General features: G+C 36.9%; 1 protein-coding gene across 6 annotated transcripts in view; it reads left to right on the top strand.

The window, feature by feature from the left end:
• LOC113045094 (integrin beta-1) overlaps window positions 1-24,046 on the top strand; it is a 40,330-nt gene extending 16,284 nt beyond the window's left edge. The window contains exons 1-16 of one of the 6 annotated variants that reach the window (XM_026205257.1): window positions 14,629-14,776; window positions 15,399-15,465; window positions 15,768-15,853; window positions 15,961-16,165; window positions 16,999-17,169; window positions 17,249-17,484; window positions 17,826-17,981; window positions 18,122-18,217; window positions 18,356-18,445; window positions 18,987-19,127; window positions 20,985-21,187; window positions 21,267-21,505; window positions 21,638-21,860; window positions 22,028-22,257; window positions 22,865-23,031; window positions 23,145-24,046. In XM_026205257.1, coding sequence (XP_026061042.1) covers window positions 15,399-15,465; window positions 15,768-15,853; window positions 15,961-16,165; window positions 16,999-17,169; window positions 17,249-17,484; window positions 17,826-17,981; window positions 18,122-18,217; window positions 18,356-18,445; window positions 18,987-19,127; window positions 20,985-21,187; window positions 21,267-21,505; window positions 21,638-21,860; window positions 22,028-22,257; window positions 22,865-23,031; window positions 23,145-23,213 — 2,379 coding nt within the window. In that variant the 5' untranslated portion in view covers window positions 14,629-14,776 and the 3' untranslated portion in view covers window positions 23,214-24,046. Of the gene's footprint in view, window positions 1-497; window positions 576-1,416; window positions 2,759-10,588; window positions 10,822-12,482; window positions 12,845-14,628; window positions 14,777-15,045; window positions 15,288-15,398; window positions 15,466-15,767; window positions 15,854-15,960; window positions 16,166-16,998; window positions 17,170-17,248; window positions 17,485-17,825; window positions 17,982-18,121; window positions 18,218-18,355; window positions 18,446-18,986; window positions 19,128-20,984; window positions 21,188-21,266; window positions 21,506-21,637; window positions 21,861-22,027; window positions 22,258-22,864; window positions 23,032-23,144 lie in introns of those variants that run through there. The other 5 variants (XM_026205258.1, XM_026205255.1, XM_026205259.1 and 2 more) reach the window with 5 other exon arrangements.
• Window positions 24,047-25,985: the final 1,939 nt, after the last annotated feature.

The following is a 25,985-nucleotide window of genomic DNA, read 5'->3' as shown; positions in this document are numbered from 1 at the left end:
TGATTAGTTTAATGATCAAAGCTCTGTAGTTTTAATTGTAGTGGACAAAATACATCGATGATTAAGTGATGCATGATTAAATGTTCCTCAAAATCCTGATGTGGCATATTTGACACATTTTAAAGTTTTTTCCCTCTAAAAATTATGCATGCATAATCAAGTCTAAGTTCTTTCAGTCCAGTAAATGTTCATTCAAGTTATTCTTGTTTAGTTAATAAAGATAATTAAAGATTTTACAGCTAAATACAAGTGTACAATGACTTGAAGATGGAAGTTGTTAGAATGATATTAAAAGGTCTTTTACTTGCTAAAAAAGTATGAATTGATTACAGGCTTTATATATGCATTCTTATGTTGTTTGTACTGAACTGCTCAAAACCATAGGGTTTTCAGCTGTTTGTTTTCTTTATTTCAGTTCATGTGTTTCTCACTCTGTCGTTTATATTCGTTTCTTTCTGCCTTTCTTTCTTCAAACCTTTTCTTCTTGTCATATCTAGCAAGAGAACCCAATATACAAGAGCCCCATTAATAAATTCCAGAATCCAAGTTATGGAAATAAAGGCGTCACACTCTGAGTCTGTACTCTTCTTTGCTGCTTGCATGTGCTTTTTCTTCCTCTTTGTGCCTATTTGTCTTTCTATGACTTTAACATCAACCTCAGACCCATATATAACATGAACAGCTTCTAAATAGTCATTTGCAGTTATTTATTCTAATTCACTAATTTTTAGGAAATGCCTTTTATGGCATTTTACTCACTCACTCACCAGCATGTCATTCCAAACCTGTATGACTTAAGATCTGGGGAACACAAAACCCCAGACTTCACTTTTATATGATCTTCTGATACTTAATGGAATAGTTTACTGGGAAATATCAATGTACTCTTCCTCAGGCCATCAAAGATGTAAATGAGTTTCTTTCTTCATAAGAACAGATTTGGAGAAACTTGCAGTGAAAGGGTGCCGTCAGAATAAGAGTTCAAACACGGATAAAAACATCACAATAATCCACATGACTCCAGTCCATCAAATAACAATGCTTTTATCAGCTGTTTGGACTCTCATTTTGACTGCACCCATTCACTGTAAGTTTACAAATCTATTCAAAGCAATCGATTTCAAGCGAAATATCTCAAAATCTGTTCTGATAAAGAAATGAATTCATCTTAGATGGCCTTTCATTCCATAAAATTTCCAATCCTTAAAAAGCTTAGGTATTTAAATAGCTGCATATACAATATAACAGTGTTTGTGTTTGATTGTGTGCCTTTTGTAATGCTTGCTAGGTTTAATATACTGTTTTTTCTTTTTACAATCAAAGTTTACTGTATTTGCTGTGAAGTGTCCTAACCTGGCCGTTGTGGAGTTAAATTGAAGGTTGATCTAATTCTCCTCTCTTCATGTTGATCTGCAGGGTGAGAACCCCATTTACAAGAGTGCTGTGACGACAGTGGTCAACCCTAAATATGAGGGCAAGTAACGGACAAACGTATCCATCTTCAAGCAACACTGTATGCAGAACATTTCAAGAGGAATGGAAAAGTTGAAGAAGTTTTTTTCGCGTGTGTGTGTGTGTGTGTTTTTAAATCACCTTTTGGCTGTGCATTTGCCACTGTTCAGTATAATCTATTAACCTGTGTTTATGCATTGTTTTGCAACTGTACAGTATGTATAAACTTGTTTTTTTTAATGCAATCTTAGACAGTAATTTCAATGTTTTGATTTTTAGCCACAGATCTGCCTTGTTTTTCTGAATGTTGAAACTGATCATGTTGGGTTAGATGATGGGTTTTGTAGGTATGATGTGGACTGGTATGCATGAAGAATGAATATCCACGATTCACAAGACTAGACACAATGACCAGCTCGAGTCCAGTAACTAGTTGATCATTAGAGCCAGTTTGTGTCTTCTGATGGTACAGGAAACTTTCTGAACCTGTGGATGGAGTGTCCTGTCACTGGTGTAGTAGGTAGCTGTAGCGGACCACTGCTGTTTGTACACATGGTGCTTTTCATGTAGACGCTTAAGTCGTCTGCATAATCCTGGATGATTGAGTCCAGATTCTAATGTTTAGGTCTGTGACCATAGATCTGTGTGCTCACGTCACCTTTCTTTGGTCTGCGAGTCAGATGGTTTAAAGTCCTCTTAATTGATTTTAGTAAATCTAAAATGGACCGGTTTAGTATCTTTTAATTATGTCACATGCAAATGTACATTTGTACAAGTGTTTGTTTTTAATGACTTGGCAGCATCTGAGTTGTTAAGAGGGACATGTTCATCATTGTCTGTGAATGGAACAATCAACGTAATTATTATTATAATTGAAAACATGAGCGTGAACTCGTATGAAAAGATCTTCAGGTTTTAGGTTTGTTTGAAGAACGAGGAAATCAAAACTCAGGTCCTGAATTTCTCTCCAGCGCTGATGCCAAATATTTACGTCTACTGTGCGAGAACTATATTCCAGATGTGGATTTCACATTTGCTTTTGTAATTTAATTTGTCCCTTTGTAACATCATTGTCCATAAATGAGACTAACTGCATAGAGTATTGTTGGTAAAGATCAGTGTTAAAGAAAGAGAACGTTTTTTCCTTTTTATTTTCACATTTTCTTTTATCTCTCAAGCTTAATCATGTTACATACACACTTTGCATTTTAAAGTGCCTTTTTCATTTTTTTGCATCATGCCCACTCTCTTTCGTTTCTAGGACTTATTTATTAAAATAAACGACCCAAAACACTGGACTGCATTGGTATCTGTGTCTGTTTGTGAGTCGGCATGATTTATAATTGAATGTAATGTCATTCTAATACAGAGATTTTACACAGTTTAAGTATGTGTTTTTGGTAGCAATGTGAATTTTTGCACCAAACTGTTGTTATTTGTGAGTTATGGCTTTGTTTGGAATAGTTCACTAGCTTAATACTCACTAAATAATGTGCAGTAAACTATACACTGGCAAACATTTACTTAAAACCATAGACTTTATTCTACAACAAATATTGAATTTATCTGTATTCTGTCCATGTCATATGTGCTGAATACTGCAGAGTAGTAGTGAGTTAGTATGCTATATAACAGCCAGTGTGTGCTTTTCTCTTCTTACTGCTACATAGTGATTGGTTGTCCAACCCAAACCTCACAGTACTTGAGTCTGTGTTCCTGTGTGTGTGTGTGTGTGTGAGAGAGAGAGAGAGAGAGAGACACTGCTGCTGCTGTATCTGAACTACTGAACAAGACAGGAAAAGTGGAGCATATAGACATTTACTTCATAAACAGACTTCTTGAAAGAGCCTTAGGAGTTAAGGTAAGTAACTAAGAATTCAATATATATATATGATGACGTTTTTTGTTTTATTCTATTATTTTTTGTGTATATTTGTCACACTTAAAAGATTCAGATCATCAATATATATATATATATATATATATATATATATATATATATATATATATATATATATTACAAAGATAACCCAAATAAATACAAAATGCAGTTTTAAAATAATGATTTCATTAATAAAGGTGGAAAAAACTGTCCAAACTAGTGTCAATTTTGTCAGCAATTTTCAGTCTTTAGTTCAGTTTTAGTCCTGTGTTAAATAGTTTTTATCATATTTAGTCAACCTTATCATCTTTAGCTCAAGCCAAAATTTAGTCTAGATTTAGTCAAAGAAAATCTAAAGTGTGCAGTATTTTAGCAATAAGATTATTGTTAATTAACTCCACAGACTATTAATTTTGTCAGACATTTTTAATTTAGTCTTAGACTTACTTAAATGTATTTTAGTAATAATTTTAGGTCAACCTTGTTCTGTTTTTGTTTAGTCACATTTCAGTCAATGAAATGTATGAGCATTTTTGTAAGGTTAAAGTCTAATCTTAGTTTGATTAATGGGGTCGTATACTAAACTTATTGCGGTATTCCACTGTATTCCATGACATTAGAGTACTGAATTGCCAAATTCAAGTCTTCATGATCTCTCACACAAATCCTGTTTATGGTACAATTTTTTGTACAAGTAGAACTAGGGCAGGGGTCAGCAACCCACAGCTCTTTCACCCCTCTGTAGTGGCTCGCTCACAGGCATAGAATGTGTGGATCATTTTAAAAATGCTGGTGGGGAAAGAGTTAAAAATGCATTTTATATTTACTTGCATTATCTTTGTGTATTTTTTTTATTTTATTTTTTTTGATTATATGAATCTTTAAAGTGTGACAAAAACCTTCTCATGGGACTGTCTATATATATATATATATACACACACACACACACACACAGACATATTTAGCTTTTTCTTTCTCAATAACTTATCTAAGTCAACGATTAACTGTCTCTATCATTCTTCCATTCACTCCCTTGTTCTTTTACATTTAGATGGATATGAAGGTGCTATTAATATCAGTTCTACTAGGATTTGTCTCTCATGTCAGATCGAAATCAGGTAACACGGCTACTTTCTAGCTACTCCTTTTTTAGCCTGGAGGTATGAGGGGCAATTTTATGAGTTTATCCCATAGTGATATTGTGAGAGTAAATCAATTTTTGCATAAATGTACAAAGAAACACAAATACTTAAAAAAATATATATTATAAAAAAATATATAATATATGTAAACAAATAATATTCTGTATAAGAGAGTTACTCACTTGGAAATGGTAATATCCTATTGAATCTGACTGAAAGTTGTTGTCTATGTTTTGTGTTCAGACACCAATATATGTATTTCTGCAAACGCCAAAACATGTGGAGAGTGTATTCAGATCGAGCCACAGTGTGCGTGGTGCAAAGATGCTGTAAGTTACTTTGTCTACAAAGCTTGATGGTCTTCTCTTGAATCTGAAAGATGTTCTGAGTCTTACCAGAATGTGTACTTAGTAAGTCTCTGCTTGCATCTTAACAGGGTTTCAAACATTCACGTTGTGATTCCAAAGACTCTATGGAAAATGTTGGATGCACTCCACTCGGCATAGAAAACCCTCGAGGAACGGTCACCATTGACAAAAACAAACCCGTCACAAACCGTAAAGTTGATGGAGGACAGAATCTGAGGCCTGATGAGATCACCCAGATCCAGCCACAAAAACTCACCCTGAACCTACGATCAGGTGCTGGACCCCATCTGTGAACAACAAAAACATCACTGGATGTGTTTGTGAGATAAAGAATAAGGACAAATTCATTCAAACGTCAATGTAAAAGTTTCATCATTTACTCACCCTCATGCTGATTCCAAACAAAGTCGTTCACAAAAAGGATGACTTGGACCACAGAACAGAGTGATAATTTCCATAGAATATTTGTATTTTATAAAAAATTTTTTGTATTTTTTTTTTTTTTTTTTTTTTTATCTTTTGTGTTCTGCATAAACAAAACAAAAAAAAAAGTTATATGACATGAACGATGACCGAATTTCAATTTTGTTGTTTTTTTCTATTAAGTGAATTGATGGTGTAATTATAAATAATATGTGGTCACCTATAAAGTAGTTAGCACATTTTATATTCATTTTTGTCCCTTGATTGTCTTTGTCTCCCTTCAGGTGAATCACAGAAGTTTACTCTCAAGTTCAAGAGGGCAGAAGATTATCCCATCGATCTGTACTTCCTGATGGACCTCAGCGACATGCAAACTAATCTTGAAAATGTCAAGAACCTGGGAACCGAACTTGCCAGGGAGATGCAGCACATCACAAAAGACCTGCGGATAGGTTAGGAGAACACATGCTCACATCCACAGCTGCTTACACTCTTAAAGCTGTTAAATGATCTGCTAACTCTCGTTTATAGGTTTTGGTTCATTCTTGGAGAAACCTTTCAATCCGGTGACGCCAACATATCAAAAGAACCCATGTTTTCCAAAGAATTGCACAGCCCCCTTTAGCTACATAAATGTCCTGAACTTGACAGATGACACTGCATTGTTCACCCAAGAGGTCAGCAAGCAGCAAACCTCTGGAAACCTGGACTCTCCCAAGGCAAGATTTCAAGCAGTCATGCAAGCTGCTGTCTGCACGGTGAGTTGAGCTGAACATTCCCTAAATGCCAAGAACTATGGACAAAGTCTCCAATACATGTTTGCACATGCAGTGTTTTACTTGCCCTGCGAATGGCCACGTCGACAACAACTTTCTTTTTGTTCCAATAAAATGATTTTTCTAATTGAAAATTATTAGATTAGAAAATCTGATTTTCAAATACATCATCATTTTCTTCATATACTGCTTCTGACTGTCACCCAAGGGTTCTGATTTAATTTTAAAACACTAAGCGTGTAGTCAGTGTGTGACTGAGCCTTGGTAAAATCAGAAACACAATCAATATCTCTTAGAGTCCTAGAAAAAAGAAGAAGAAAGTGACGTGACATTCAGTCAAGTATGGTGACCAATACTCAGAATTCACAGCCGGAGCAGTGGGCAGCCATTTATGCTGCAGTGCCCGTGGAGCAGTTGGGGGTTCAGTGCCTTGCTCAAGGGCACCTATAGTCATGATATTGCCAGCCCAGGACTCAAACCCACAACCCTAGGGTTAGGAGTCATACTTTCTAACCACTGGGCCACGAATTTTCCCCTTGAAGAGAAGCAGCATGCAACATGTTTGGACAAAATCCATTTGAAGCTGTGTTCTGTCTTCTGTGTTTGGATTGTATTTCAGGAAGTGATCGGCTGGAGGAATGTTACTCGCCTCCTTGTGTTCTCCACGGATGCTGGATTCCATTTTGCTGCAGATGGAAAACTGGGTGGCATTGTTCGACCAAATGATGGGAAATGCCATCTGGAGAATAATATGTACACCATGAGCAATTACTTTGTAAGTTTGTATTTGATAGATAGATAGATAGATAGATAGATAGATAGATAGATAGATAGATAGATAGATAGATAGATAGATAGATAGATAGATAGATCGTCTGTCTATCTATCTATCTATATATATATATATATATATATATATATATATATATATATATATTCAGAGAGACCACTAGAAATATCAGAGTGTGTCTTTGATTTTAGTGTTTTTTTCCAGGATTACCCCTCCATCTCTCAGCTGGTAGACACACTGAGTGACAACAACATTCAGACCATCTTTGCTGTGACAAAGCAATTCAGAGATCTTTATCAGGTGTGTGCAATATGTTTGTTATATCTTCTCCTCATTGCAACTACATCATATTCATCATATCAAAATTGTAAACATCAGGTTTAACTCTGATTGTAGCCTTTATTGACTCATTATGTATTTGTGTTAAGGTGACAAGAAATGCCACTTCCCTGGGATATGTCCTGCCCTAAATTGCCTAAAATAACCAGGTTTTGGCCATTTGTGCTGTGCAGATCAATCGTTTTATGACATCTAGTTCCACAAGCACGATAGAAAGCAGAGCAAATGGCTCCTTATGCTTTCGAATCACTCTTGCTGTACTTTGATCTTTATTTTAGGCAATTTAGAAAACCTGGGCAGAAAGTGTCCCCTGGAAGAGGCATGTTTGGTCACTGTAATTTGTGTGTGTGTGTGTGCAATAGGAGCTGTCTGCACAAATTCCTAAATCAGCAGTGGGGACACTGTCTACCAGCTCTTCCGATGTCATCAAGCTAATCATTGATGCATATAATGTGAGTTATTTATGTAATGTCTGTATGTAAGTAATGGATGGCTGTGGTCAGCTCTAGTTCATTTTAAGGCAGGGATGTACAAATGTGTTCCTGGAGGGCCACTATGATGCAGAGTTTAGCTCCAACCCTAATTAAACAAACCCTAACCCAGCTTATCAAGGTCTTCAGACTCACTAGAAACGTCCAGGCACATTTGTTAGAGCTTGCTGGAGTTACAAATTAAAATTTGCAGGATGTTAGTCCTTCAGAAGGTTTACAAAATACAGCCAGTTCCAATTGCGTAAGAGTTGTTTAAAATCTTATGGACTTGACCCTTTTGAATGATCAGAAAAAGGCAAGACACTTATTGCTCAATCAGATCAACTGTTCTGCAACCAGTAAAATTATAAGTTCAAAGTCCACAGTTCACACCTAAAAATGAAAATTCCTTCATCACTCACTCACCCTCATGCCATTCCAAACCTTTTTGGATTTCTTTTTAATCTATGAAACACAGAAGAAGATATTTTGAAGTATCGAATTTCAAAATATCTCCTTTTGTATCCCACAGAATAAAAAACTCATACAGGTTTAAAATGACATGAGGGTGAGTAATTGGTGACAGAATGTGAGTGAACTATCCCTTTAAAAGTATTTAAATTAATATTTGTGAAGCACTAATGTACTCTCTGTGTTTAATTGTGTCAATCAGTCTTTGTCCTCAGAGGTCATTCTGGAGAACAGTAGGCTCCCCGAAGGTGTGTCTATCTCCTACATCTCCCACTGCAAGAATGGAGTGAGTGAAAAAGGAGAAAATGGGAGAAAGTGCTCCAACATCTCCATTGGGGACGAGGTGAGAATAATGTCCTCCAGCTAGACACTTATGCAGTTGCATCTATGGCATTTTCATCAAATATTCAGTACTTTCCACATGTCCTTAACAGAACTGACCCTTTTTTATCCATGTTAAGTGCCCCAACATCTCCACTGGGGATGAGCAGAGAGAGTTTGAGACTATCTGCATTGTTTAAATAAAGTCAACATTTGAACATAATTGTCAAAATTGAAAGTTTCCCAACTTAATATCTGAGTATATGAACTTAAAAAAATGTACAGTTACATTACCTCACATTTCGTACATTCTAATGACTTAATACACTAAAATAATGTAATAAACATTAACTAAATAACATAAATTGATTGTTACACAACCCTAATGTACACTACTGATAACAAAAATGACAATTTGTAGTTTTTACTTACAAAAACCATATTTATCAGTATTTTAAAGTAAAGAGGTCACAAATAAAACCTATACACCCGACGGGCTATTTCAATTCCCATAAATGATATGCATCTGTTATTTATAAAACAATGTGTTGTGCTTCATAGGTGATGTTTGATATAGAAATCATGGCTAAGGGCTGTCCATCTAAAGGTAAATCACAGACTATAAAGATCAAGCCGCTGGGTTTCACTGAGGAGGTGGAGATCGTCCTCAACTTCATCTGTGAATGTGAGTGTCATAAAGAAGGAATCCCAAACAGTCCCGAGTGTAGCGACGGCAATGGCACTCTGGAGTGTGGAGCATGCAGGTTTGAGAGGCTGTCAATCTCATATGGAAATGCAGATAATATAATGATCTGATTTAATGTTTTCTCTCATATCAGGTGTAATGAAGGCCGGTTAGGCAGATTCTGTGAGTGCAGCAGAGATGAGTTCCTGACAGATGATCCGGATGCAAACTGCCGCATGGATATGGGCACGGACATCTGCAGCAACAATGGAGAATGCGTCTGTGGAATGTGTGAGTGCAAGAAAAGAGACAACCCAGAGGAGAGATACAGCGGAAAGTTCTGCGAGTGCGACAACTTCAACTGTGACCGCTCCAACAACAGGCTCTGCGGAGGTACAACCCATTTTGTACTACACTATTTATACATTTTTTTGAAATGTTGAAATGCATTCTGTCTTCTGCTCAATTAAAAAAAAAAAAAAAAAAAAACATAACACTGTTAAAATCAACATGAAATTGTACTACCACCTTTTTATTTGCACAGTATTATTGTTTTAACGGTTGTATAAAATGGTGGGTGGGGGGGGCTGTTTTAGAGGTGAAGCATTTACCATTTTGATTTTATTTTGACTTGAATGGATTAAAAACCTATATTTGCTATATTATTATACCTGCCAATGCAGTAAGACAAATCCTGATATCCTTTTGAATTAAGTTGAATTTTCTTAACTTGTGGACAGTTTTTTTCCCCTGTTTTAAATGTGAATAATTTTGATGCATTTTTTCAGAAAAAAAGGCTTAATATATCTTAATTAATTCCAACTGCTTAAATGTATCTGGATTTAAGAATTTTTGCAATGCAAATCTTTTTGTATGAAAACTGTATCAAAATAATTTGAATTTGAAAAAATCTGTCAGTGGTAAGAAAAATAATTGTTTCCCTTTGAATTCAGTTTTTCTTACCGTATTTTAATGTTTCAAGTATAATTACTATTTGGTAAAATTGCCAGAAAAAAAAGTTCATATTTTGAAACATTTGCATTTATAAGTAAATGTATCTTGATTTAAATATTAGCTACTGGAAAACAAGAAAAAATATAATTATTTTATTTTTATTTTTTGGAAGTAATTAGGACACTTAATACAGTGCCGTTTTTTCCCCAAAGGTCACGGTCGTTGTGAATGCAGGAAGTGTATCTGTGACCCTAACTACACAGGAAGTGCTTGCGACTGCTCATTGGACACCTCAACCTGTATGGCTAGTAACAAACAGATCTGTAACGGTCGGGGCATCTGTGTGTGCGGCAGGTGTAGATGTACAGACTCAAAGTTTCAGGGTCCAACCTGTGAGATCTGCCCAACTTGTCCTGGAGTTTGCACTGTACACAAGTACGTAATTAACAGGACATTTGCTTGAACAACTGCCACAGCTAGCAGCACTAAATATATTTTCTTGTCTTTCCTCACAGGGATTGTGTCCAGTGCCGAGCATTTGGTTCTGGTGATAAGAAAGACACATGTGAGAAAGAGTGTACTAACTTCGATCTTATAATGGTGAAGAAGAAGGAGGAACTTCCTCCGCCCAATGAACAGCCCTACATCAATCACTGCAAAGAGCGTGATGCTAACGATTATTGGTTCTTCTTCACCTACGCTACCAGGAACGACAACACCGTTGTGGTCCATGTGGCAGAGGAGCTTGGTAAGTGGAAGATGAAATAAGTACCAGCAGGTCCTGAGTTATATTGTTCTAGTTAACTAGTTAGTTAACTATATTGCTTAGTTAACTAGTAACAGTGCCTTGCAAAAGTATTCATACCACTTAATTTTTACACGTTATGTAATGTTCCTGCCATATGTAAACTGCTTTAAATCACTTTTTTTCCATATCAATCTACACTCCATACACCATATAGACAAAGCAAAAACAGAATTGTCACAAACGCATAAATAAATATATATATATATATATATATATATATATATATATATATATATATATATATATATATATATTATATATATATAAAAACCTGAAATAATTACATTGCATAAGTATTCATACCCTTGACCAAATATTTAACTGAAGAACCTTTACAGCCTCAAGGTTTTTTGTTTTTGTTCGATGCAACAAGATTTGCTCATCTGCATTTGCCAATTATCTGCCATCTTTTTCCTCACCTCTTCACCTCTCAAGCTGTGTCAGGATGAATGGGGCAGACTCACCTTTTCAGGTTTCTCCTGAAATATTTGATTGGATTCAAGCTCAGGCTCTGGCTGGGCCACTCAAGGACATTCACAGAGTTGCCTATAAGTCATTGCTGTGTTTTTAGGGTCATTGTTATGATGGAGGGTAAACCTTCTGCCCAGTTCGAGGTTCTGGATGCTCTGCACTAGGTTTTCATCAAGGCTATGTCAATATTTTGGTGAATTGAGCTTTTCTTCTGCTCTGACAATTCTTTCAGTCCCTGCCGCTGAAAAATAGCTCCACAGATTGAGCCTGCTACCAGCACACTTTACTTTTGGGATTGTACACTGCAGGTGATGAGCAGAGCTGGTTTCCTTCAAACATGATGTTTGGAATTGAGGTTCATCAGAACAGAAAATATTATTTCTTTCTTTCTGAAGGTCCTTTAGGTGATTTTTTGCAAGTTCCAAGTGCGTTTTCATGTGTCTTCACTGAAGAGAGGATTGAATCTTGCCACACTGCCATAAAGCCCAGTTTGGCGAAGTGTTGCAGTGATGTTTGTTCTCCTGTAGATTTCTCCTATCTCAACATATGATCATAGAGCTGAACTATAGTCACCATCAAGTTCTTAGTCACCACACTAACCAAAGCCCTTCTCCATCAGTTGCTCAGTTTGGCCAGGAGGCCAGCTCTAGGAAGAGTCCTGGTTGTTTCATACTTCTTCCATTAAGGGTAAGGTTGACCCATAAATGAGGCGGTATTTTTTTTTTAACTCTGTCCCAGATGTCTGGCTTGATGCAAACCTGTTTTTGAGCTCTATAGGCAGTTCTTTTGACCTCAGGGCTTGGTTTTTGCTCTGATATGCATTATAAGCTGTTGGACCTTTTATTAAGATGCCTTTCCCAATCATGCCCATTCAAATGAATTTGCCACAGAATAACTTCACTCAAAGTGTAACAACATCTACAAGCAATATGAATGCTCCTGAGCTACATTTAAACTGTCCCATATAAAGATATGAATACTTATGCATGTGATTCAAATGATTTAAGTTTTTTTATTTTTAATACATTTGCAAATATGTAAGAATAATTCTAGGTCTTCTACATGAGAATGTGTTACCACAATACTAAATAATTTTTATTTAAAGTTATTTTTATCCCTTTTTATTTTAGAACCATAAATATAGGAAAGTAGAGAGATGACCGGAAATTACTGGGAGGAAAGGGGAGCAGTACCTGCAAAGGACCTTGAGACGGGAATCGAACTCGGGGCACTGTGGGCGCAGTTGCGCTATTTGTCTATGCCACAGGGTTATTGGTGCCAACAATAATTGTGTCTTTATAGAAATGTTATAGATGTATTTTCCTTAAGAGAAACAAATCAAGTAAATGAGTCTTTTAATTTTAAATGGACAGAAATATACAAGTGCTTCTCAATGAATTAGAATGTTGAGGAAAAGTTCATTTATTTCAGTAATTCAACACAAATTGTGAAACTCATGTATTAAATTCAGTGCACACAGACTGAAGTAGTTTAAGTCTTTGGTAGTTTTAATTGTGATGATTTTGGCTCACATTTAACAAAAACCCACCAATTCATGATTAGAATTCAAATTAGAATACTTCATAAGACCAATAAAAACATTTTTAGTGAATTATTGGCCTTCTGGGAAGTATGTTCATTTACATCAGCAATGATTAGTCTCTTGTTTCTCATTTTCCTCTTGAAAATACCCTATAGATTCTCTATGGGGTTCAGGTCTGGTGAGTTTTCTGGCCAGTCAAGCACACCAACACTATGATCATTTAACCAACTTTTATTGCTTTTGGCAGTGTGGGCAGGTGCCAAATCCTGCTGCAAAATGAAATCAGCATCTTCAAATGATGGTCAGCAGAAGGAAGCATGTGGTGCTCCAAGATTTAGTGGTAAACAGGTGCAGTTTCTTTGGTTTTCAAAAAACACAATGGACCAACAACAGCAGATGACATTGCTAGGACAGCAGGAAAAGATTTCTCTTTGTTCCCCAAACTTAAGATCAAATGGCTAAGAAATCCTGCGGTGACCCCAATGCATAAATCCCCAGCCTTATCAGGAAACGAAGGATGCTAAGGCATTCCTATGGCCCAGGATCACCACAAACCTTAAACCAGGGAACACCTCCTTTCTGCAGCTGTAAATTCCCGAGACTTTTGTCTCCAAAACTAATAGACTGAAATCAACCCACTTGTGGTTTAATACAAACAACGGTCTCACAATTGCTTCCAATAAGCTGAATTAATTACCAGGTTTTTACCTCACATATATTTTAAGTATCATGTATGTTTTATATAACCTGTGGATTTATTTCTCTGTGTGTTTAACTTTCATTACAGCCTATTCATAGGGTTTTCTACCTCAGTTATAGGAACTAATCACCAGAAGTTGCCTCATACATGTGTATTCTCTGTATTATGCATGCTTTATATTACTTAAGTTAATTTTGTGTGTTAGACACTTATCACGGTTAAATCCTTATTTACTTCCACCTCAACTATAAGAGGTGGTTTATGTATATGGTATATGTATTTTGCTACCTACTTGATGGGTAAATTATTTCTAGAATTTTGATATTAAGTAGATGTGTGTAGGATGCACCATATTTAAACTACCTATTAGTTTGCTTATTAAAGCGTTTAACTAAACTCTCAGGACATTACGCTAACTACATGCAAGAACCAGAGAACAGGGTGTAGGTCCAACCCAAGACAATATCTGATTGGCTGTTGCACTAATAAGGACGGAGTAGATGGACACGCTTATGACCCAATGACAAGCAGCTATGCATTGCTTTTTGCCTTGCTTTTGCAGTGACTTTTTCTCTTGCCTGTGTTTTGTGCTGACCTTTCCATCGTCCAGCGTGTATGCTTACGTACTCTTCATTTCTACACATAATTCTGGAATATACACCTCATGCAATTGAATCTTTTGATCCGCCTGTATATATGTCTACTTTCATTTTCATAAAAAAAAATCCTGAATATGCTTCTTTGCATTGTATTATTAGATTATTAGATTTTATTTTGTTCATTGTTGTCATGCATTATGGCATATTATTCAAAAACTATTATACAAAATATTTCATATTGATAAATATTTTATATGAAATTATTATTATTATTTAAAATATATGTTACATTTTTATGTCTGATGAGAGTCAAATCTTTTTCTTCTTATTAATTTCTAATGTGAATCTGTTCTGGGGGAGGAGCCTCACTCTGACATGTCCCACCCAGTTTGTGTTTCCTGTGTGAGGTGTGAGACTGCTGCTGCTGTATCTTCTGTACATATGCCTACAGGGCTGTTAGGGTGCACTGTAACCTGGATTGTAACTCAAGACATCAGGAAAAGTTGAGCATATAAACATTTACTTCATAAACTATATAAACTTTATAAAATTCTAGGTAGAGCCTAAGGAGAATGTGTTAAGGTGAGTAACTAAGCTTTCTTTCCCCCCACTTTTCTTTATTTTCACTTATTTTAAAATGGTCTACACTACACTTCACTAATCATATATTCTGCAAGTAAATATTGTGTCTATGTGTATATCAGATATATATTAGATCGAAACTGTTCAAGCAAATCTATAATTCAGTGATCAATCATTTATGCTAATGTGTGTGTGTGTGTGTGTGTGTTTGTGTGTGTGTGTGTGTGTGTGTGTGTATTATATATATTAACATGCAGCTAGAGAATGTAAAAGCTAGTAAAGTTAGTAAAATAATAGTTAGAGAATGTTTCTTGGTGTTGCTGTTTCCTTCTCAATAACTTATTTGTTATCAAAGTCAATGATTAACTGTCTCTTTCATTGTTCTGAGTCAGAGACACTCCTGTTTGCCTGTCCTTTTTTAACGGCAACCTACTTTTTGGTGCAAAGAGTACACTTATCAAACTAAAAGAGTCAAGATTATTAATGCACAATTTTTCACAATACAATTTATGTGAGTATCAGACAAGGACTTTGTATTTGTACATAAGTGATTGCTCTCTCTCTCTCTCTCTCTCTCTCTCTCATTCCCTGATGTGTTTCCGTGTAATTCTTTTGCATTTAGATGGATATGAAGGTGCTATTAATATCAGTTCTACTAGGATTTGTCCCTCATGTCAGATCGAAAACAGGTAATACAAGTCATTTATAGCCAGCAACACGGCTACTTATTAGTGCCTTAGGGGCATTCTTTTAATGTTTAGGTTTATGAGTTTATTGTATGATTAAGTGCCCTGCTTTGCCATGAATAAACAAAGAAATAACTTTAAAAATACCTTATTAAGTTAATCTGCAAAAGATCTACTTGTTGGGGTTTCTTTTCATGATGTTTTAGTCACTGCATGGGAAATGATGACTATTTGAATCTGACTTAACATTGTACTATTTTAGATCTTGTCTTCTTCTAAAGTTGTTGTCTATGTTTTGTGTTCAGACACCAATATATGTATTTCTGCAAACGCCAAAACATGTGGAGAGTGTATTCAGATCGAGCCACAGTGTGCGTGGTGCAAAGATCCTGTAAGTTACTTTGTCTACCAAGCTTGATGGTCTTCTCTTGACTCTGGAAGATGTTCTGAGTCTTACCAGAATGTGTACTTAGTAAGTCTCTGCTTGCATCTTAACAGGGTTTCAAACATTCACGTTGTGATGACAGAGACTCTCTGGAAAAGGTTGGGTGCACTCCACTCGGCATAGAAAACCCTCGAGGAACGGTCACCATTGACAAAAACAAACCCGTCACAAACCGCAAAGTTGATGGAGGACAGAATCTGAGGCCTGATGAGATCACCCAGATCCAGCCACAGAAACTCACCCTGAACCTACGATCAGGTGCTGGACCCCATCTGTGAACAACAAAAACATCACTGGATGTGTATGAATGTGTTGTGTGATTATAAATCAGGACAAGCTCATCTAAAATGTCATTTCATCATTTACTCACCCATACGTTTTTCCAAACTTGTATGTATTATTTCCTTCATGAACCCCAGAAGGATTTCAGAAGAACATATTTGCTACTCTTTTCAATATAATGAAAGTTAATGATGACTGAGGATGCTTGTGAAGTGAGAAAAATTAACAAAAAAAGTACAAGTAATTACCATAAAAGTACTATAAATGTGGGAAATATTCCAGACATTCACAGGATAATCAACAAGAGTCTTACAAATAAACGTATCATTTTTTTGAGTTGATTTCAATGCAACAGCTGATGTAGTTCACCGAGCTGATCTGAAAGTCTCGTTCATGAATGGATTCGGTTCTTGCGTTCACCCACTGACTGACCGGGAAGATTATCAGTGACTGAATGACTCAAATTCCTGTTTGTCAGACAAAGCTATTGTACGACTAAAGATTTGTAATGTATTGCACAAGTCGAATAGATGACTTTTGCAATATGTTGCTTTTTTTTGTTTTGAATTTAGAATTTGACAGTCCTCATTCACTTTCATTATGTAACCAGGATAAAAATGTACAAAAAAAAAAAATGTTCTGCATAAGCAAGAAAAAAAGTCATAAAGATATGCAATGATATGTGGGTGAGTCAATGTTTTTTACTATTAAGTAAACTATTCCTAGTTAACATAGTAATAGAAGTCTGATCCCTTAATAAGTTTAGCAAACTGGTCATAGCATTCATGGCATATTTATTCTCCCTACAGGTGAATCACAGAAGTTTACTCTCAAGTTCAAGAGGGCAGAAGATTATCCCATCGATCTGTACTTCCTGATGGACCTCAGCGACTCCATGGACATAAATCTTAAAAATGTCAAGAACCTGGGAACCGAACTTGCCAGGGAGATGCAGCACATCACAAAAGACCTGCGGATAGGTTAGGAGAACACATGCTCACATTCACAGCTGCTTACACTCTTAAAGCTGTTAAATGATCTGCTAACTCTCGATTAAAGGTTTTGGTTCATTCTTGGAGAAACTGGTTATGCCTTACATTCTGATGACACCGAAGTTTCTGAAGAACCCATGTTTTCCAAGACACTGCTCACCACCCTTCAGCTTCAAAAATGTCCTTAATTTGACTGACGATGGTGCATTGTTCACCCAAGAGGTCAGCAAGCAGCAAACCTCTGGAAACCTGGACTTCCCAGAGGCAGGATTTGATGCAATCATGCAAGCTGCTGTCTGCACGGTGAGTAGAGCTGAACATTCCCTAAATCCCAGAGAACTGGGCAAAGTTTTCAATAAATGTTTGCACATGCAGTGTTGTACTTGCCCTGCGATTGGCTCCATCCACAACAACTTTCTCTTTGTTCTAATAAAATAGTTTTTCTAATGGAAAATGCTCCAAATTTAGAAATACAGAAGCTGAACTCAGATTTTCTTATAATGTATACGTCATCGTTATCTTCATATACTGCTTCTGACTGTCACCCAAGGGTTCTGATTTAATTTTAAAACACTAAGCGTGTAGTCAGTGTGTGACTGAGCCTTGGTAAAATCAGAAACTGCTGTGTTTGGATTGTATTTCAGGAAGTGATCGGCTGGAGGAATGTTACTCGCCTCCTTGTGTTCTCCACGGATGCTGGATTCCATTTTGCTGGAGATGGAAAACTGGGTGGCATTGTTCGACCAAATGATGGGAAATGCCATCTGGAGAATAATATGTACACCATGAGCAATTACTTTGTAAGTATGTATTTGATAGATAGATAGATAGATAGATAGATAGATAGATAGATAGATAGATAGATAGATCGATATTCAGACAGTCAGAGAGACCACTAGAAATGTCAGAGTGTGTCTTTGATTTTAGTGTTTTTTTCCAGGATTACCCCTCCATCTCTCAGCTGGTAGACACACTGAGTGACAACAACATTCAGACCATCTTCGCTGTGACACAGCAATTCAGAGATCTTTATCAGGTGTGTGCAATATGTTTGTTATATCTTCTCCTCATTGCAACTACATCATATTCATCATATCATAATATAAGCATTAGGTTTAACTCTGATTGTAGTCTGTATTGATTACTATAATGCTTTTGTTTGTGTGTGCAATAGGAGCTTTCTGCTCTAATCCCTAAATCAGCAGTGGGAACACTGTCTACCAACTCTTCCAATGTCATCCAGCTCATCATTGATGCATATAATGTGAGTTCATGTTATTTATATAATGTATATGTCAATAATGGTTGGCTGTGGTGAGCTGTAGTTCCTTTTAGGGTGGAAAGGAACTGAAGATAAAACCACTCTAACTCTTTACTTACTTGCAAAGGATTCTACTTTACAGCAATTCCCATGCATAATGTTTGTTTATAATATTAAATATGTACTACTCATCTGAATGATCAGAAAAAGGCAAGACACTTATTGCTCAATCAGATCAACAGTTCCGCAACCAGTAAAATTATAAGTTCAAAGTCCACAGTTCACACCTAAAGATGAAAATTCCTTCATCACTCACTCACCCTCATGCCATTCCAAACCTTTTTGGATTTCTTTTTTTGTCTATAAAAAAACAACAGAAGATATTTTGAAGCATCGAATTTCAAAATATCTCCTTTTGTATCCCACAGAAATGAGGGTGAGTAATTGGTGACAGAATTTGAGTGAACTATCCCTTTAAAAGTAGAACTTAAATTAATATTTGTGAAGCACTAATGTACTCTCTGTGTTTAATTGTGTCAATCAGTCTTTGTCCTCAGAGGTCATTCTGGAGAACAGTAGGCTCCCCGAAAATGTGTCCATCTCCTACATCTCCCACTGCAAGAATGGAGTGAGTCAAGAAGGAGAAAATGGGAGAAAGTGCTCTGACATCTCCATCGGGGACGAGGTGAGAGAGTAAAGTTCTGAACATCTGCACTTGTCTGTGCATAGAGTGACTCTATTTTGCTAGCTGTGGCTTACGCTTAGTGCACAAGTTCTCATATGAAAGCAAAATTCCAGCTAATGCCCACTCAACAATGACATTCTAGTTTGCATACTTCTGAGACATATACCAGTTCAGACTGAAGCAGCACTGAGCAACACCCAATGATTTTGTGAAAGGAAAGACTGGAAGAGGATGGTGAGGTGTTAGTTACAACTGTATTTTCCGGACTATAAGTCACACTTTTTTTCATAGTTTGGCTGGTCCTGCGACTTATAGTCAGGTGCGACTTATTTATCAAAATTAATTTGACATGAACGGAGAGAAATTAACCAAGAGAAAACATTACTGTCTACAGCCGTGAGAGGGCGCTCTTTTGTTGCTTGGTTCTAAATAAATGCGACTTATAGTCCAGTGCGACTTATATATGTTTTTTCCTCATCAAGACGTATTTTTGGACTGATGCGACTTCTAGTCAGAAAATTTTTTTTCAGTTCTGTGCAAATCAGCACAAAGCAATCTGAATGTTTCACTTCTTCAGTGCAGATAAACTGATGGTGTAAGTTTTAGGTGAAATACTGCATCCTAAAATAGCACATTGTAGAATAAAGTTTACATTTATGGTCAAATCTGGCACCTGTGATTGCCAGAAATTCTCCATAAAAATTAGCTGAGAATGTTTCAAAAATTATCGGATGGCATGTTAGTGTCTGTATATTTTACAACATAAAATTGTATGACATCTAACAGAGTTCTGATTGCTCATTAGGGTTTGCAGTGCATGTGACATCAAAATAATGAAATAAGCAGTGTTGGGGAAAGTTACGTTTAAAAGTAATGCATTACAATATTGTGTTACTCCTTAAAAAAATAACGAATTCCGTTACTTAGTTACTTTTTATGGAAAGTAATGCGTTATGTTACTTTTGCGTTACTTTCACGTTACTTTTTAAATAGGAGCAGAGCTTGATTGTTTTTAATATAGTGAGTTCTATTTATAGCAAATTTAAAAGCACATTACACACTAAAAAGTGTAATGAATAACCCTCAGGCTGAAGGAAAAGTTAATTCACATCTGTACAGGTGAACACAGGGGAAGAAGGTTCCACACTTTTCAGCAACAAATAAACATTGAAGCAAAATTTTTAATTTATTTAAAGTCATTTTTGCTTATTTGGTTGAACTGGATCATCAAAGGACATCAGTAAAGACACTGGTTAATAAAATGGGATTCGATACATTTGTCTTATTTAACATTTAATTAGGTTTGCATCATATTCTGAGTTTGCATTTCACTGTTTTAATTCATTTTGATGAATACTAAATCAGTTTTTTTGTGAGTGGGATGAATAAATGCACATTCACATTTAGTCTTGAATTACCATGCATCTTGTTCACACAGTGCACACAACGCCTCTGTATTTCCGATTTCTCCCAATATGGGGACAGGAGACTCGTCAGTCAATAAATGGGAAAACAAAGTAACTGGCATTACATTTTTGAAAAAGTAACTCAGATATTGTCTTGTAAATTAAATAGTAATGCGTTACTTTACTCGTTACTTGAAAAAAGTAATCTGATTACGTAACTCGCGTTACTTGTAATGCATTACCATCAACACTGGAAATAAGATAATATAGAACACAAAATGCAATGCCCAATCATGTGTTGATATACAATAAAGTTTTACTACAGTGTTTTAAAACTTTGTAAAACTTCCTAATGTTTTTACAGTACACAACTCTTCAGTGAATCTCTAAATACAAAAGCTTCTTATTTGTAGTGTGCACAAGGCCTTAGAATTTGTGATGTGCTTCATAGGTGATGTTTGACATAGAAATCATGGCTAAGGGCTGTCCATCTAAAGGTAAATCAGAGACTATAAAGATCAACCCGCTGGGCTTCAGCGAGAAGGTGGAGATCGTCCTCAACTTCATCTGCGAATGTGAGTGTCGTAAAGAAGGAATCCAAAACAGTCCCGAGTGTAGTGATGGAAATGGAACTCTGGAGTGTGGAATATGCAGGTTTGAGAAGCTTTCAATCTCATATGAAAATTCAGATAATATGACAATTATCCTGATTCAACATTTTCTCAAATATCAGGTGTAATGAAGGCCGGTTAGGCAGATTCTGTGAGTGCAGCCAAGACGAGGTCCCAACTGACGATCTGGACGCGAAATGCCGCATGGATAACAAATTGGACATCTGCAGCAACAATGGAGAATGTGTCTGTGGAACATGCGAGTGCAAGAAAAGAGACAACCCAGAGGAGATATACAGCGGAAAGTTCTGTGAGTGTGACAACTTCAGCTGTGACCGCTCCAACAACCAGCTCTGCGGAGGTACAACCCATTGAGAATTTGTGCTTCTGTCTTTTGCTGTATTTGATTGTTGTGAAGGAATTCTGACATTATATATTTGTTCTGGAAAACATGACAAAAATACTTGTAACTGAGGCATCCTTTTCCCCACAGGTCATGGCCGGTGTGAGTGCAAAAAGTGTATCTGTGACGCTAACTACACCGGAAGTGCTTGCGACTGCTCATTGGACACCTCAACCTGCCTGGCCAGTAACAAGCTGATCTGTAACGGTCGGGGCATCTGTGAGTGCGGCGTGTGTAAATGTACCGACCAAAAATTTGAAGGTCCAACCTGTGAAATCTGCCCAAACTGCTCCAGAATTTGCAATCAACACAAGTGAGTTATTGGCTGAACACTAATGAGGTTTGACAAACAAAGCAACCCCAGTAGGTTGAACCACTGACTTGTAGTCAGTTTTGTATCTGAATAAACAGTGCAATCATGAAATTATTTAATCTCAGCCTTGCAGTACTAAATATATTCCTCTCTGTTTTGCCTCAAAGGGACTGTGTTGAGTGCAGACAATTTCACACGGGTAGCAAGAAACAAACATGTGAGGAAGACTGTAGATCCTTCAATATTACATTAGTGAAGACTAAGGAGGAACTTCCTCAGCCGAATGGCCAGCCCATCAATACATGCAAAGAGCGCGACGTTGACGACTGCTGGTTCTTCTTCACCTACACAACCAAAAACGATGACAGCTTCGATGTCTTTGTGGCTGACATAAAGGGTAAAAATGACAGAAAAAATGACCACATACCAGTATGACATTTATGCAGATTTCTCTACAATGATGAGTGTCTGCTTAAGCACTTGACTCTAAAGTTTTAAAGTAAACCTGTTTGATTTGACTATTTAAAGTCACCTGTTCACACCAAGAACGATAACTACAAAGATAACGGTATTAGCATCCACACCATTAAATGATTTGATGAAATTCTTGAGCTTGTTAAAGCAGGATGGATTTTGATTGGCCATCAATGTTTTCCATCAGCTGGAAAAAATTGTTTGGAAAATTATTCCAAAAATATTGTTTCTCTGTGCCTTTATCGTTATAGCTGTGGTGTGGACTCTGCTATTCTTTAATATTGAGAATGATTTATAGAACTATGTCGTTATCTTTATCGTTATCGTCCTTGGTGTGAACGGACCTTAAAACCAAGACCCACTTGTTTTTTCTTATTTGAGAAGCAGTTTCACTTGAATATACATCACAATAGTGGAGAAAAGACAGTTGCAACTTCTGTTTCATGTCATCTTTCTTAATTTATAGTTACTGATAACTAGTTTACAAGTTTTAGATTATTTCCCATAATGCTTTGTGCCTGTGTTCACAGAGTGTCCCTCTGGCCCTGATATCATCCCCATTGTGGCGGGTGTGGTCACAGGAATCGTTCTGATTGGTTTAGCACTTCTGCTCATCTGGAAGCTGCTCATGATTATTCATGACCGCAGAGAGTTCACCAAGTTCGAGAAAGAGAAGATGAATGCCAAATGGGACACAGTATGCATCTCTTTATTAGTATTTATTTTTTAATATTGCAAATAAATACATTTTAAGGGCTGTACGTGCTATGAAAAAAATATTGGCATAATAATACCTGCTGTTCTGTTTAGGGTGAAAACCCCATCTACAAGAGTGCTGTGACAACTGTGGTGAACCCCAAATATGAGGGAAAATTATAGATCTTAAGGATGGCTTGGAGCAATGGTTCCCAACCGGTCTTTGCTTCATCGCCCATATTTTGCATTGGTGACCTAATACAGTATCATAAAGTGTATTTAATGTAATCAGGGGCATGTTGTGACATTGGACAAAAACACCTTTTTGGATGCCAACAACAATTTTATCAACGCTTTAAAATTTTGATAAACTATTTATTTTGTGGTTTTAGTGTTTGCCTTCTGTCCATTACCCAGTCAAATGCATTTTTTGAGTCCTAGCCTACCAGTTGAGAACTGAATTGTAAGCTAGTTTCCCATTGCTTAATTATATTTTTTTCTATTTTGCAGTGTTAACATGTAAATATTAAACTCCTCATTTGAGAAGTCACAACAAGATTCACCAATGATTATTATTTTTGAATACTTTATATAAAGCCAATGAAACAGTGCTGGGGTTATTAAATAAATTATTGACAGGCTGGTTGTGTGGATGACATTTGTTTCTCCATAGCCAGTGGTTGTTTGTATTTGGGGGAGGGGCGTTCTCATGCTAGAGAACATTTGATTGGACAAAACTCTGTGTGGTGCAAGATGAGTCATCAATGTTTTTGTTTTCCCAATTCCCAAAACTGTAAAAAAAAAAAAAAAAAAAAAAAGTTGTTCACATGGATAATAGCTACATTCTCAAGTAAAAATGTACAAGGAATGTAAGTTAAAAGGGACACCTTTAGACCTTGTTTACCCCTAAAGGATGCATACAAGTATCTTTGTAACAAAAGTTACGGCCTCAGTGGCGTATTTTGTACCTATTTCTGACTTTAAAGTTTTAAAAAATAAACACACAGAGACTTTTGTTTTTCGTTTGCTAGTGTTCTTGTTTTACTGCTACCACAAACGGCGAAGTATTTACAGTATACCGTTGCAAGCAAAACGGGTCAAAATTATCAGAAGACAATAGAAGGGGTTAAGTGTATTTTTGCAGTTTTGCCATAGCATCTCTTCATGCTGCTATTAGATCATATGCCTGAAGCTTCCCACAGGTGATTGGTGCCACTCACTGACCAATCAGGCGGCGTCTCGCTGCCATTGCAAAGTTATTAACCCTGTGGCAGTCTCGGACTGTCCCCGGGGTCTGCTTACAGCCTTAATCTGACGCAAATAACTCCTCCATTTCCCTGCCGGATCTCTTAACGGGGTTGAGTTGTCGTTTAACCGAGGAGATCCTTTAATCGCGGTGTCGAACGGAAGGCAAAGGCGAGAGCGCGCGCGCGCGAGAGAGAGACAGTATGTCTGACGACTGTGCCGTTTGTTTGCCAAACACCACCTTGATGCGTTACACAGTTACGCTGTCTGAAACACTGAAATGTGGCAAATCCAGGACAGACCCGTGTAGAGCTCTGGATCTAGAGCTGGTAAGTCTCGACTATCTGTCTGCCTCCCGTTTAAAGTAGATCGAATAATGTCGTTTTGGTAACATAAAGGCTTGCTGAATGAGCGAGTCCAACTGAGAACTTGGCAGTCGAGCGTCAGCATATTTCCAACATCATTGTCACATCAGCCCGGAATAACCTCAAAATAGCTTCTTTAGAAATGTCGTAATTGTATGATCGCTCGCAAGCTGTTTGGGTGTCGAAACAAAGCCGAAGGTGCACTTTTCGCGCAGGTTAAATATCTGCAGGTTTTTTACTGCGGATGGCCGCATCATCTCCGCACATTAACAGTCTACGTGTCCTCCTCTTTAAAAGCTTGCGTCGACTCGTTTTTTCTTTTTCTTTTTTTCCGCGGTTAACCAAAATAGTAGCAGTTTTTATGTTTTCTTCCGCTCCGCGAGTTTTGTTGTTCGTTTACGTAGAATCCGGATCGGAGTTACATAATGTGAACGGTCAAACGGATTTGTCGCGAAGCCAGTGAAAATTTGTTATTGTTAAGTGTTTTAACATGGTGGCGCTATTGCAGATTTGCTTTCCATTAATTCGAGGTAGGAAACAACAGGGAGCAGTGATATACCCCTTTGTTGGTACAAGAAAGCTGCGTGCATTTGCACTTATGTCATACTTTGGCTGTTGTCCCAGAGATATGGCAACACCTTAACCCTTGAGGTCAAGAGTATGGTCAATGCTCATGTTTATGTCAATGTGTGTGATAGGGATGGACGATGATGCAGGATGGACTGTTACCCCCCTGGAGGGTCAGATGGGTACATCGGTGTGGGTCTTCTGGGAGCGGAGGTAAAGGCACACTTGCACTAGATTGTATATTTGCATATTATAAAATCCCTACATAAACACACGTGATTTCATCAATGTTATAAATGCAGTGCTTTTTATTGTCGCAAACTTTTAAATCTATGCTTTTCTTGCTTATTGTATTGTGGTCTTATGATGTAAGTGCATTGATGTATGAAGGAGAAAGTATATACGAATGCTTTAGCAAACAGAAGGGGAATGGTGAAGGTTTTTGCAGTGAAACGTGATCTTGTGGGCGTCTCAATACCGCCATGAGGCACTTGTCTCTTTGCTTCTAGTGGGAATAGTGTTTGAGATTATGCTGAAACAACTCTAATATCCCTTTAAAGGGAAATTATGGCTTTGTTGTCGTCTTTGGTAGAAATTTACAAAAGGTTCACGTCTTTGATATAAGCTGCATTGCTTCCCTGATGTTCCAATGATGATAGTCAAGTTAACTTTGTCCTTCTGCCATGTGTGGGGACATATAAGGGAAAAATGTTGTGCCTCATAGTGCTGTATATAAACATACATAAACCTTACCTATTGGTAGAAATAATGTTACATT

This window comes from Carassius auratus, chromosome 27 (genome assembly GCF_003368295.1).
Source record: "Carassius auratus strain Wakin chromosome 27, ASM336829v1, whole genome shotgun sequence".
NCBI classification, from domain to species: Eukaryota; Metazoa; Chordata; class Actinopteri; order Cypriniformes; family Cyprinidae; genus Carassius; species Carassius auratus.
This window is presented reverse-complemented; position numbering and strand designations above follow the sequence as displayed.